Raw genomic sequence first — 14,425 nt, 5'->3', positions numbered from 1 at the left:
AAAACAGTGCCTGCCTTCTTTGGATGCATTTGCGGAAGCAACTTACCCAATTTTTTGAAACTGTCCTTCTAAGTTATTCCAAACATATCTTATTTTCTGCACTTTTATGTATCTCACCTACAAAAAGAAAAAAAAAGTATTACAAGAGTCTCCAGTTTGAAGATGAGGGCACACACAGAGACTCGGGGGCTAAGGAGACATATGTGGAAGAAGCAAGGGGAGAGCCAGAGGCGGTTCTTAATTTTTTTTCTTTCCCTAACTTTCCATCCCCTACTCCTCTACACCAACAACATTTTTATTAGAAGTCATCATCTGGCCAGCACGCTTCACCATACGGAATAATAGGAGAGTGAATGAAATGTAGTCTGAACATTTCACTACCTTGCAAACTAATAAGGAAATAGAACATATCACAAGATAAAAGTTATGCTTTGTAGTCCAATATGTATGCCAGAGAAACATCTGTAATAAATATATAATAGTACATTTATATATAATGACATTAATATGTTGCCTTAAAATACTGCAGAAATAGAGAAAAGACAGGTGGCTGAAGGCACCATGGAAGAGATAACATCGGAACCGGTACGTTAAAGGGTAGGAAGAATTTTGGTCCAATGAAGACTGAAAAGAGTAAGTCAATGAGTTAGTTGAGAGACAAGAAGCAAGAAAACAGGCCTGTTTGATAGCAGACTGATGGATAAGGCTGGGGGGCGGGCATAAACTAGGGCTACATTGTGATCAACCCAGATACTAGCATGAGTCAGGAGCATCCTTGCCTCGCAGATGATGGGTTTGTAGAGTAGCTGATGAAGAAGAGCAAGGAGGCTGCAAGGAGAAAGAGGAGCCTGTTGCAGTCAAGTGTACCCTGGAGAGTAGGGCTCTGTGGGTCTTGGCAGAGGAAAGGAAAAGAGATTCTTGCTTACGACCATTCTTTCGATTCCCTTAAGCAGTTTTTTATGGTGATACAAATTCCAAGAACTGGTGACCTCAGTAAGCTCAAAGAGAAGCAGAGGGGCTCTGGGTTTGCTGTGGGGTAATAGTTATCACCCCAGGGTGCTTAGAAGAATCACCCAGAAAGCTTTAAGGAATATTGCTGTTTGGGTCCTGTGGCCACGAGATTTAATTTGTCTGCAATGTACTTTGAGCATAAATATTTTTAAATTTCCCCAGGTAATTCTAATGTGCAGCTGAAATTGAGGAACACCACTCAAGGCTTCCTGGTTTAGCTACTCTTCTATTTGTGCCCTTGAGAACTTCAACTATCTTTCCCTGTGCCTCAGTTTCTCCAGGAATAAATTTTAGCATTTGACCAGATTACGTCTAAGTTCCATTTAACTCCTTTCTGTGTAGTCTACATTTGTTAATGATATAGTCAACCATCAGGTACGTTTTGAAGCTGGGAAAAACCTCTAACTGGTGTGTTATGAAAGTTTTTTCAATACATTTTGCAAAATAAATGACTATTATGTAAAAGTACTTGTCAGCTAGAAAATACAGTTTAAATCTCTAAATGCCAAATTCTTACTGAATCATTATTCTATTCAGTGATCATATGGCTCGCTCTCTCTCTCTCTCTCTCTCTCTCTCTCTCTCTCTCTCTCTCCCTCCCTCCCTCCTCTCTCTGGATGTCAAGCAAAAATGCTAAATGTTATAATTTGTAAAAATTGCAATAAGATTTGTTACAAAGGAAATTCTTTGAAAACATGTCTATTTCCAATCGATTTTCCATATGAAACTGGAGCAAATTGCCACTGGGAAAAATTGTGTCCTTCGTAAACTGTCAAACACAGGGAGGAAAGAACATTAGAAAGTAACCAACCCTGGGGCTTGTTAGCCAACACAGCCCACGTTAGAACCTCCAGTTTCTTCCTTTACAGCTTAAATTCCTTTGAATGTCCCCTGTGGTCCCTGCGAACTGAGCCATTAACAGCTGTGGTTCATGAACGCTTAGTGCTCATCGCACTAAGTATCTTCAGGTCTTCCTGAAGAACTTCAAGTATTATTATCACCATTGCTTTGCTCCTGACAATGGCTTTGATTACGTCACTCCAGAGGCTAGAGTCTTAGCTCCAGCATTTCAGGCTCCGTCCTCACAGGAAATGATTCAAGCCAGCCTCAGAGTAAGTCTGCAAGCCACCTTGACTTTAGGGTTCAAAGTGCACTAAGTGAGGGATGCTGACAGTTTTAATTGCACAAATTTGATGATCTGTGTTGGATACATTGTAAACAACAAGCTGTGTGTAGAATGAGAGCACACACACACACACACACACACACACACACACACACACACACTGGACTCACACCAAGCCAGACTAAAAAACAGAGAACATGATACAAACGAAATATCCACAAGCCAAGCCTGCAACAAGCCAGAATGAAGAGGTCACTGGTAAGTTTGATCTCAGGCCATAAAATGGAATGGTTACCTTTTGACAATGTCTGAGGCTATTCCTCAGAATTAGCTAAAACCTAAGTCCATGACTGACCATTGAAGCATCTTTGAGTACATATACTCAAGTAAACTCGTAAACATAAAATAAACGATTCTTTAATTCTCTGACACCTCTGAGACAGTATTTACTCACCTTTAGATCTGGCTTTCTTATGGCTCTGTTTATGATATATTCCTCATCTGCAATGAGAGGGTGGTCGGGAGTGAGACCAGACGTTCTGTTCAGTGCTGACAAGGAGATCCACATTACCCTTTTCCAAGAATAAATTTTGAATTCATCCTGGGGAATAGACATCAAAACCCCCGGGGAGTTAAGAGAAGTCATCAGGCTAAAATTTATGCTGAAAAACATCATTTCGTATAATGTTGTGAGTTAGTAAGCTAATGAACAATCTAGACAGAAATGTCCATCATTGAAATGTGACGCACATACAATGCCTTTGGATCTTAAGAGACAAAGATTTGTAGCCGTTTATTAAGGTATCTAAACAGAAATACGACACACCAACACAAAGGCTGAAGCCAGAGAGGAAGAGGTGCATTCCCAGACAAGAGATTTCACCATCACTTTTCAGTTCAGCTGGCGACTTCACACTGAGGAAAACAAACCCTGTGTCATTCAAGGGACTGTATGTCCCTGTGAGCATGAGAAAACCAGATGAATGGAACCACCCCCGTGTTTCAAGGTTCAATTCAAAATCCACTTTTCCTTGAACAGTCTCACTGACATACTCCCTTCAAGAGAAAAAGAAGAACATTTCTAAACTCTCATCTCAGTGACTTCAGAAGGTTCTCCATTCTCATATTTCTCCTAGATCAGCTTGAAGTGAGAAATAAGGCTTACTGACCTTAAGCCGGCCCTCGGTGTGATGTCCTGCCACCTTCTCAATGAGAGTACAGTGCAAAGCTGAAGACCACCGGCTGCGTGCATCAGTTACACAGAGGTAACTGACTCTATTAAGCAAGGTGGGATTGAAGAAGTGCCCATACAGCATGACCCTAAACGACATTATTCCCCTTTCCAGTTGGCTTATTTATTCCTCATGAGTACAAGCTTGGTGAGCAGCTATTACATAGCTCCCTTGCAGAGTAGTGTGATAATAACAGCAACTGCTATCTGAACGATAAACAGGCACCCACTCGACGTCTGATACACCTCAGGGGTTAAGAATGGTGATGGTGGAAGTCTAAGCCCGAGAGTTAATGACTGGGGATGTAGATCGGAGCTGAAGTTCATCCTCCCCACCACACACACACTTGAAGATGCCCGAGTTCATTGAATTAGGCAACAGGTAACAAGGAGAGGCTGCAGTGGTTGTGGCTCGGCTTGGTCTGTTTGTTATCCCAAAGAGAAGACTCCTCTCTCCTGCTATCCCCTGGGGCAGGAACACACTCCCTCCCTCCTCTCCTCCGTAGTTGCATAGCTAGAGCCTAACCATTCTTCCTGGTCCGGCTCAAAGGTTCACATCTTGGTAACCATCCTGGTTTCTGTGAGTGAGCTTTCCTCTAAATTGTCAAAGTGCTCAAGATCCCTGCCACCCTCCATTCTTCGGCATCCACCTGATCACCATGAGGAAGTTACTAAAAGGTGGCAGCAATAGGAACACTGAGAACCACTGGTCTAGAAGGTCAGAATTTTTGATACCTCGGTCTCGTTAAACAGGTTTACATCTCTGCAACAGAAGAATTGATGTGATTAGTCATTGAACCTAAAAAAGCAGACCTGCAAACCACTGAAGAATAACTTTGAGAAGCTGAAAATACAGAAAGGACTTATTTCACCTTGGCAGACAAACACAAGAAACAGCATCTTTTTTTTCTTTTTTCTTTTTTTTTATTCCTGTAAGCTCATTCTTTTGAACCCAGAAATACTAGGTTAACTTTGATAGGTAAACAAAGTAGAGTCTGTTGCTTATCAGACTCCAGACTTTCCCTAAAACCACTTCAACTCTCGGAGTTTAAAAACAGTGTACTAGTTTCCATAGTTCTATGACTTCTGCGACTTGAGAGGTCGGTCCCCACACACGAAACACACTGTTGAGTGTGCCTTAAGACAAAAGAAATCCAACCCAAAGGTCCAAAGAGACTTTTTTCTCAGAGGTGAGTTCATTACAGTACTAAGATAGTGGCCTCCACCACGTGGGAGTTCCTGATAGACTCAGCTTGTCTTCTCAGTGATACTGAGCTTAAAGAGTTGGCATAACTGGAATTTTGGCTTTAGTTAGAAAATGTATGGAGAATGCCCTGTGTCTTCGAGGAAGCACAGACTAGCCAGTGTCTTAGTTCCATGGGGACATATTGACCAAAAAGGAGGAAGAGGCACAAAGCAACCAAGTTATATGACAAAGGTCCCTGTGAAAGAATGTGGGGATGAAGAGAAGGAGGAGAAAAAAAGAGGAAAGGGAGGAAGAGGAGGGAAGGAAAAGGAAGAGGGAGAGAAAGAAGAAGAGAATGAGGGAAAGAAGAAGAAGAGGAGGAAGAAGATGGGGGGAAGAAGATGAGAAGGGCAGTAAGAGGAGGGAGGAGAAAGGGGGAGGAGGGAGGAAGTGGAAAGAGAAGAGGGAGGAAGAAAAAGAAGAGAAGAAGGGAAGAAGATAAGGAAGGAAGAGAAAGAGGAAGAGGAGGGGAAGGGAGAGAAAGAAGAGAGGAGGAGGGGGAGTAAAAGGAGGAGGGGAAGAAAATGGGGAGAAAAGGAGTAGAGGGGAGGAAGAAGAAAAGGAGAAGGGAGAGGAAGAGGAGGCAGAGGAAGAACCTGTCTTTGGAGCTTTGACTGGGAGTCTTGGCTTGTTTATTGTTTCCTGAGTGGACAGAGAGTCCTGGATAAACCCGTTCACCCTCTGCCATCTCTGAGCAGCAGGCACTAAGAGTTTGCCCCTGCTGGAATGCGTGCTATCTGCAGGCTCCTCCCTAGCCCTCCACTGACCTCACAAGGAGGGAGAAGCCACCAGGGTCTCACTCTCCTACAGAGGCAGCAGAGAAAGGGTTAAGTACCTTTGTGTTATAGAATAAATCACACACCCAAATTCATATGAAACCCTAGTCTCCAGCATATTTGTAGATAGGCCCTGGAGGAGATACTCAGGCTAGCTGAGGTCACAGGTGACACACTACTCCGGTAGACATGATGTCATATGTGATAAGGGAATGAAGCCAGGAGTGTGAGAAAACAGAACAGGCCAGGTGAGAAGGTGACTAACTGCAAGCCAGGGGGAAAAAAAATCTCCCCAGAAACCAGCCCTGCTGACAGCCCTGTGTCCCAAAGAGTAAGGCCTCAAAGCTGTTTGGCAATGTTTGGTCTTTCCTCAGAGGCCAGCTAGATTTCAGGCCGGATGTCTAATGAAATGGAGACTAGGTCTCAAGAGAGCGAATGTGCACCAAGAGAAGCAAGATGCAGCGCCTCCCACCTGCCCATGCACAGTTCACTTCAGTATCTAGAGTCAAAATGCAGCGCCTCCCGCCTGCCTGCGCACAGTTCACTTCAGTATCTAGAATCACAATACTAGTGGAAACCATAAGATTACCTATTATCAATTCAATTCCGTTTATTCAATTTAATTAAAATAAGTACTGGGTACCTGCTATGGCCATGTGCCTCAGGTTCTCTTAAGGATGAAATGTAAGCAGTGACTTCTGTTTTCATAAAGCCAATAACCCAACAAAAGGAAAGACAGAGTGAGAGCAGAGAATTGTCTGAAGGATGAATAAAGAAAGACCTTCGTCTTGGAGAGTCAGAAGGCTCACGGTCAAGCTCTTTGCCCCCGTGGGTTCCTCTACGTGGATCGCACCCCCCCCCCGTGCCTGTCCCCATCAGCCACCATCACTTTTTAACTCATATTTTTCGACCTCAGAAAAGTCCTTCCTGGTTTGGACTTGGTTAAGACTATTGCTTAACCCTGCTGTGCCCATGAACCTTTGCTAATGACCTTCTCAGTGGTTTCAGACTCATTTGTGAGGTAACCTGATGAACTCAGCGCAACACGTCTTTATTTGTTAATGTTTATGCCGCCCCCTCCCCATGAGCTAGGCCTGTGGCCCACAGCAAAGGAGGCTCACAGAGTTCATTCAGGAAAGAAGAATGGAGGGAGGGGCTCCTGCTGCCTCACCCCTGAAACATAGACGATAATGGCTGTTTTCCAGGGGTGTTATGACAATTAGAATAACCACAGTGAAATTCTATATAAGCTGAAAAGTGAAGAGTGTATCAATATAAAGCAGATTCCAAATCAGCATGACAGTCAGAAATGAAAAGAGAAAAGGAGGTGGTAATCACCTCCAGATCTGGAGACGAGAGTGAACCAACAAAGACAATACGGCCACACAGGAGCAGGTGGCACAGTGTTGAAGAACGAGGGAGTTCCAGGAAGTGAGATGGAACACCCACTTTCTATGCTCTACACAGGGGATGGGGACTCTCACTAGCATGACTCTTTTTTTAATTTATTTATTTATTAAAGATTTCTGCCTCCTCCCCGCCACCGCCTCCCATTTCCCTCCCCCTCCCCCGATCAAGTGCCCCTTCCTCATCAGCTCGAAGAGCAATCAGGGTTCCCTGACCTGTGGGAAGTCCAAGGACCACCCACCTCCATCCAGCTCTAGTAAGGTGAGCATCCAAACTGCCTAGGCTCCCCCAAAGCCAGTATGTGCAGTAGGATGAAAAAACCCATTGCCATTGTTCTTGAGTTCTCAGTAGTCCTCATTGTCCGCTATGTTCAGCAAGTCCGGTTTTATCCCATGCTTTTTCAGACCCAGGCCAGCTGGCCTTAGTGGGTTCCCGATAGAACATCCCCATTGTCTCAGTGTGTGGGTGCACCCCTCGCGGTCCTGAGTTCCTTGCTCATGCTCTCTCTCCTTCTGCTCCTAATTTGGACCTTGAGATTTCAGTCCGGTGCTCCAATGTGGGTCTCTGTCTCTGTCTCCTTTCATCGCCTGATGAAGGTTAATATTCAGGAGGATGCCTATATGTTTGTCTTTGGATTCACCTTCTTATTTAGCTTCTCTAGGATCTAGAATTATAGGCTCAATGTCCTTTATTTATGGCCAGAAACCAAATATGAGTGAGTACATCCGGATTTCCACCTTTCTGGTCACCACCTAGGTCTGAAACCTGCTTGGCGCTGGATAAATAATGTTCTGAATGACCAAATGAATGGATGAGCGAATGATAGCATGTGTGGTTCTCAGAGAAGCTTCATAGGTGAGAGCGGAGATAAAAATCAAGTGTTGTGCTGTGGTGTGTGTGTGGACTCTGACAGACCAGCTAGCGGGGGATAAAGGGAAGAAACATGGCAGGATCAGTAAGCAAAAGCAGTACTACGTAAAGACGCCCCCCACTGGACCTGTAGCCTTCGGGATGCCAGATGCACGGCTGCTTTGCAGTTTCTGAGATTGGCGCTAAAGCCCCTGGCCTTGCCACCATCCGCTGGAACATCAAGACGATGTGCCTTGATTTAGGCCTCAAATCTACCCATCACAAAGATCTCGCCACAGATCAGGAGGCTGTGACACGATGTGACACACAATGACAATGAAGGGGAAAATGTGTCTGTAATTATAACCACGATATGGAAATCACCAGCAGGATTTAATTCACGCCACCGATGAATGTAAATCATGTTATTTGCATAGAAATGAAGCAACACTACAGAAATGGGTTAAAATTCACAACTAGATAAATGACGAATCAAATGCATTTTAAAATTTATGAAATCGGATTGTAATTGCACTCATCTTTGGGGGGAAAAAGATAAAAATCTCATGCTTAGTATTGCTTAATAAGAAAAAGAGCTGAAAATGAGTTGAATATGGAGGATTTCCAGCAAGCACATAGTGGCTTTTTATGTAGAGAAATGGCTAGTTAATTAGTATCTGTGATAATAAACTGTAATCTTACCGGCGTGAGATTGATGATAAATACCAAGCACTGATTTTTTTTAATAAGAGGAAGAACAGATAAACAATGCATTTTCTGGTAGGGGTCACTCTGTCCTCCTAATGGAAACTTGTTAGAGGCTAGCTATTGCGGCACAATTCAAACACAATCTTTTAAGTTGCCGTTTTAACGCAATAGCCTAGCAGTAGATTTTTACACTATTGATGGTGAGAGCACATTTTTCTCCACGTCTCAGATAGTTAGAACGTTGGAAATAATTGAGTTCTTGTCTAATTACGTAAAGACCAATTTAGAAGCTCATTTATTTGGAGAGTCTCTGGCATAGCAAATCCATTTGAAATGACACATAAGAGCAGGTAATTAAAAATTAAAGTTGAAATCAAGATGGAAAAGGCAAGATTGGAGGGAGCTGAGGCATCTCTGATTAGTTCTGGGGAGGCATGATTGAAGGATGATTCCGTGGTGGGTGTCGCTTCCAGACCTACCAGTGAAGAGCCACTCTTTCCAGTGTATGTCTGTTTACAAAGACGAATACAGGAAAAATAGAAGAGACCACCTGGCTGGAGGTGGACTAGGTCTCTAGACTCCTGCACAGGCATCCTAGCCTGCTGGGTGATGGGGAAAGCACAGCATCCATACGGGCAGATGGGCCTTGACAACAGCAAGCTCTCTTGAATAGAAAGATTTTGGAGGTTTGGGAGCAATACACACTCACACATACACACACACTCACACACCCACAGATATACACATTTACACATATATGCACACATATACACATACACAAATATACAGACACACATATATACACATACACACAGACACATACACAAACACAGACATGCACACATATACACATTCTCTCTCTCTCTCTCTCTCTCTCTCTCTCTCTCTCTCTCTCTCTCTCTCTCTCTCTCTCTCTCCTGGCTTTGGTGGTCTTACAATTAGTAAATGGTTTTTCACATACATAACCAATCACCTCACATCAGCTCAAGAAAGACTAAATACTTGACTAGCCAATAGTCCCATTCTACAAATGAAATAACCAAGGTTCTGAAAATCTGGTAACAAACTTAAGATGCTAGGACTGGAGGTCTGGCTTTTGAGAGCAAATCAGTTCCATCTGCCCATGTGCCCATGCACCTTCTGATTTTTACTTGTAAGTGCTCTTCCTCCTCTTTGTTTCTTTTAACTTGGTTCCCCATCCATTTCTGTGACTTTCCCACTTTCTTTTTCCATTTCCATCTGTGCCCTGGGTCTGTGAGCAGCATAGAGGTGCGGGGGCATGGGCTGGCCACCCGAGAATTCTCAGAGCTGTAGTCTCTAAAAGGCAGAGGGCTCCTCCACTTCTGGGGATCTGTTTCGATTGCAGCAAAAATGTAGCTGTCTGGGAGCTAGTTTGGTGCAATGTGGAGTTAAGTTCTTTTCATGCTACAAGATCATAGTAAAAGGGATCCTAGGCTTATAACACGGTGGTAGAATACTGGCTGACCACTTTCAGGGCTCTGGGTTTATCCTCACCACCATTTAAAAAGAACCCCAAGACTGCTAACAGTGGCAGTGGCAGTACCTCTGACTCTTCTGCCTGTTCTTGGGACCCTTGTCCTCCTTCTGGGTTGCATCACTCACCCTTGAGATGAGGGTTTGTGCTTAGAATTATGTAATTTGTCTTGTCATTTTGGTTGATATCCCTGAGAGGCCTGGTCTTCTCTGAAGGGAAAGAGGAGAAATGGGTGGGGGCAGGGAAGGAGAGGAGGAGAAAGTGGGAGACGAGGAAAATGCAGTTGGAATGTATTGTATGAGAGAATACATTTAAAGAAAAAGGAAACCCAAATAATAGTCTTTCATAAATACTTATGTCCCTCCTTATTCAGTGGCCCTGAAAATACACTTGCCTTGGTAAGATGTTCAGGCTGCGTACAGGAAGTTCACTCCAACACCTACTTAAATCTCAATTTTTTTTACTTTATTTTTTATTTATATATTTACTATATAAATATCTATGGCTGAGTCATAGGTAAAATATTCTTCTCTCTATCCCTCTCCCAATGAACAAGTGAATGGAACAATATAAGTTGTAACTATAGCAATTTTTTTCTCAGTGTTCGTTCTTTGCCAAAAGGTCTCAAATCACCTGAGATCTTGTTAAAGCCACAAATTCTTGAAGCCCCCAACCAAATTGAATAGGTTGGCAGGTCTGAAGGGTTGAGGGCTGGAGCTTGCAATGTGTTTTCCCAGGCCCTCCAGTTCATTCTGATGCTGGTGAGACTGGAACAGAAAGAACGTAAGTGCAATGCAGTGGGAGTGGCCCTAGATGAGGCCTGGGACACAGGGCTTCATCCTGCCTCCCATTCCATGAGTGTAGGTGCATCCTACCATGTCCTTGGGGCCCTGCTTTCTAATCCTTCAAGTTCCCAATGATAACTGCCTAGTACTTTTCTCTCCTGAACAGTCTACAAGTCTTTATGATGGGAGCCTTGGGGTAAAGTTCCAGTTTAATACCAATTAGTTGTTCTTACTATACAACAACCTCTGGATCGCTTCAAGCCTAGAAGTTAATTCTTCAAGAATATCTAGTTAAATTATAGTTGATGTGTGATGTGGCCCCCAAGCTACCATGTGTCATGTAGTGGTTTGACAAGACCAGGATCCAGTTCAAGGATGGGGCTGGCTCCCATGACACAAGCCAACAAAGGCAAACCTGGTTGGACTCCCAGGAGAATGAAAGGTTAGCTGAAGCTGTGCTGGATAGCAGGTTTCAGAACAGCATGTTTGGGTGTTTTGGGTTTGATTTAGTTTATTTCGTTAGGAGGCAGTGAGCTGTTTCATTTGGATTGACCAGCTTGTAAATATGATGCTATTTTCTTCTCTTGCTGCATAGATAAAATGTTTATGTAGAAAGATGGGCTCAAGTCAACGTGTGTCTCACTCCCCAAAGAGCAGTGGTTCTCAGCCTGTGGGTCATAACCCTTTGGAGGTCTAATGACCCTTTCACAGGGGTTGCATATCAGATATTTACATTACAATTCATAACAGTAGCAAAATTACAGTGACAAAGGAACAAGAAAATAATTTTCTGGTTGGGGCTTCATCACAACCCAAGGGACTGTATTAAAGGGCCACAGCATTAGGAAGGTTAAAGGCATCTGTGATAGAAGTTGATTTATCAAAATTGGTTGTTGCCACAGGTCATTTGTGTGTGCCAAAGCCTTGTTAGGATAACAGGGTAAGCTAGTCAGGAAAAAGTTCTCCAAGAGACAGTCACTTCATTCTCTCAGGAGGAGAACCATGTCCGCCTATCCATCACCCCATACAGATGCGAGAACTGGGAGTGTATCATCAATTAACACATAAGAAAGCCCCTCCCCTTTTGTTCCTGGCTTTTCTGCAGGGATGATGCATGTGGTCTCAATGTCATGAGTGCCAAAGGAAGTGACAAGAAGATACCGAGAGAGAGCCTCACCTGACACCACAACCGTGAAATAGCAGAGTGGCAATGACCTCAGTGACAAAATGCCTGCGTTTCAGGCCCTAGTATTTCTGCAGAACAGGATACAAGCGTATCAGAAAACTATATCTCTCTCCTATCAGCACAGGGAGACAGCAGCTTCTCCAGTGGGATGATCCTCATCTCTCAAACCACCTTGTCCCTTTTCCAGAGTCATTCCTGCGGAGGCCCTAAGCATCTATGTACCAGGCTTGAAGTCCAGAGCTGGTAAGATTTGGAATAAGTAGCTTGTAGTTTTGACTCCACTACTCTACACTACCCGCCGTATCAGCAAACAGCATGTTTGTGTTGGCTCTAACATTTGCTACAGTTGCAGTTTTGAAGGGACTACTCTGTGAAGTGACTCTTCTTAAGAAATCCTAGTGTAGACAAATGTCAGGTTCTGAGCAGGTGCACAGCAATAGAGGAGCTTACCCATGTACCACCTGCCCTGGGAGCTTCTCCTCTGGCCACCTTACAGCCCAATAGTCAGGAAAAGGGACAGCATCTATGGAAACAGATGCTTACTTACAGTGGTCTTCAGCAACACCACATCTGCTTCTTGCAGGGAACACGGGACACAGTTTGCCCATACGTGCCAAGCTGGTCTCCAGTAAAACACCAGCGGAAGGATTCCAAGAGAGAAGATGGAGCCAATGAGACAGAGAGCTTTCTTACAGCCTTGAGTCCGATAGCCAAAGATTTCCTGCAATAGAGCAAAAATGATTCCAAGTATTGGTCAAACTTGAAACAAACTCTACTTTTAGGGATGAAGAAGGGTTGAAAGGCACTCAAATGTGTAATTACTAGATTCCTTCCTACCACACAAGTGAAGTCATATAGGAGATAAAGAGCAACTTGCTACATTGTCTAATGCTGTATGACTTTTCTGAAATGCTCCTAACTCATTTTCCAGGGTAGTCGTCTATCCTGGTGTGATTCTTTCTGTAGCTCAGGCTCAAGCCACTGCCTTCCAGCTACCAACACTGGACCAGTCCACTCCACGTCCAACCTGTAGCCTTGCTGACTAATCCCACTCTAACCAGCTTGTCTACCCTGAGTCCTTTCCACGTCATCTTCTGTTCTACAGTTGCATAGATCAGCTTCTCCCCAGGCTCATCATCCTCTCACTTTCCAAAGGTGGTATTTAAATGTTTTCTTAAATTGGCAGTGGAGCCCCATGTGATTTTATGAATTACTCTGTGCCCATGTGCAAACTTTCCTATCAGTATTTGAAAGTGTCCTCATGTTCATCATCAAGAGAGACTGAGCAGAAATTATTATTTTTCCTTCTCTAAGTAGAAAAGCTCAAGTTCAAAGTTATCATATATAAAAAGTTTTTAACAGTAACTAATAATCATCGAGATAACACTGCTAGCAGCTAACAGTTGTTGGGCATTTTAAAATCTCTACCTAAGGGCTGGAGAGATGGCTCAGAGGTTAAGAGCACTGACTGTTTCTTCCAGAGGTCCTGAGTTCAATTCCCAGCAACCACATGGTGGCTCACAGCCATCTATACTGAGATCTGGTGCCCTCTTCTGGTATGCAAGCATACATGGAAGGAATGTTGTATATATAATAAAATCTCTACCTAAGCACTTTACAAATATCCTCTTACGTCGCTGGAAAAAATTAAATATATTTCTCAAGGCACAAAGCCCATGTGTAACTCAAAACCAGCTTTGCAGCACACAGAAAATAGGGTGGACTGCTGTTTCTAATTGGTCTCTTCCTTCTCGATCTTTAATTTCACTTCATCTTAACAAGTTTAAGTGTTATTCAAACGGAAGACATGTGCTAGACCATGACAGATGTGAAACAATGTCTCTAGTCTAGAGAAACTCACTAGATTCAAGGATGGAAAGAAAGAGAACTATAAGGTTAAACAAAGAGCGAGCAGTGGAGATATCTACAGAAGGCTGCCCAAACCCCTATCATCCGAATGTGGTCATGGATCCTATTGTTAGTGCTATTACTAACCCCAGAATAACAGGAGTAGAGAGTTGACCCTGGCAAGATCAGAACTATTGACTGATAAGTTGGAAACATTAGCACAGCGCCATCATAATCATCTGATTTTCTTCTTTTGTTGTGTAGTGCCCGACCTGTCTCTGAATATGTTTGAAGCAGTTGTTCTGTCCCCCTGTTCCCCAACTGCTGTCACCTCCCACAAAAAGAGATTGATGAGCCCCCCAAAAAATGGCATTATATAAATATCCAAAGAGTATTATACAATAATCAACTCATGTGAGGCTACATACATCACAGAACAGCACTGTAGTGCTCTCTTTACCCTCCCACCCACCCGTTCTCTTCCACATAAACACAGAGAGGCACACAAACCTCACACGGGCCCTGTTCTAGAGGGTTTGTGAGGGTAATACAAGCTGATCTTTCAGAGTTCACTCTCAGAAATTTGGCTGTGGGTGTCACACAGTCAAGGACTTGGTAAATGCAGAATTGGTGACGACAAGGTACAACTGGGGGTGACATCTAGAACAGGACAGAACCTATCTTCAAAGAATTGCCCTCATTTGATTTCATCATGTAAAGAAGGTTCCAGGGAGTCTGCAGGGTAGCCCTCAGCCTT

The 14,425-nt window shown here is 43.5% G+C and overlaps 1 protein-coding gene across 4 annotated transcripts in view; it reads right to left on the bottom strand.

The window, feature by feature from the left end:
• The window catches only part of Atp13a4 (ATPase 13A4), a 128,689-nt gene that overhangs the window by 70,067 nt on the left and 44,197 nt on the right, over positions 1-14,425 (bottom strand). For 3 of the 4 annotated variants that reach the window (XR_012910086.1, XM_075967568.1, XM_075967573.1), the window contains exons 2-4: positions 12,368-12,541; positions 2,592-2,738; positions 47-117 (exon numbers count right to left, since the gene is read on the bottom strand). Coding sequence is in view for 3 of the 4 variants with exons in the window: in XM_075967568.1 (XP_075823683.1) it covers positions 47-117; positions 2,592-2,738; positions 12,368-12,541 (392 nt within the window). In the remaining variant the exon portion in view is untranslated. Of the gene's footprint in view, positions 1-46; positions 118-2,591; positions 2,739-12,363; positions 12,542-14,425 lie in introns of all 4 variants that reach the window. The other variant, XM_075967577.1, reaches the window with a different exon arrangement.

This window comes from Microtus pennsylvanicus, chromosome 1 (genome assembly GCF_037038515.1).
Source record: "Microtus pennsylvanicus isolate mMicPen1 chromosome 1, mMicPen1.hap1, whole genome shotgun sequence".
Lineage (NCBI taxonomy): Eukaryota > Metazoa > Chordata > Mammalia > Rodentia > Cricetidae > Microtus > Microtus pennsylvanicus.
Note: the sequence above shows the minus strand (reverse complement) of the source record. Positions and strands in the feature narration are given on the sequence as shown.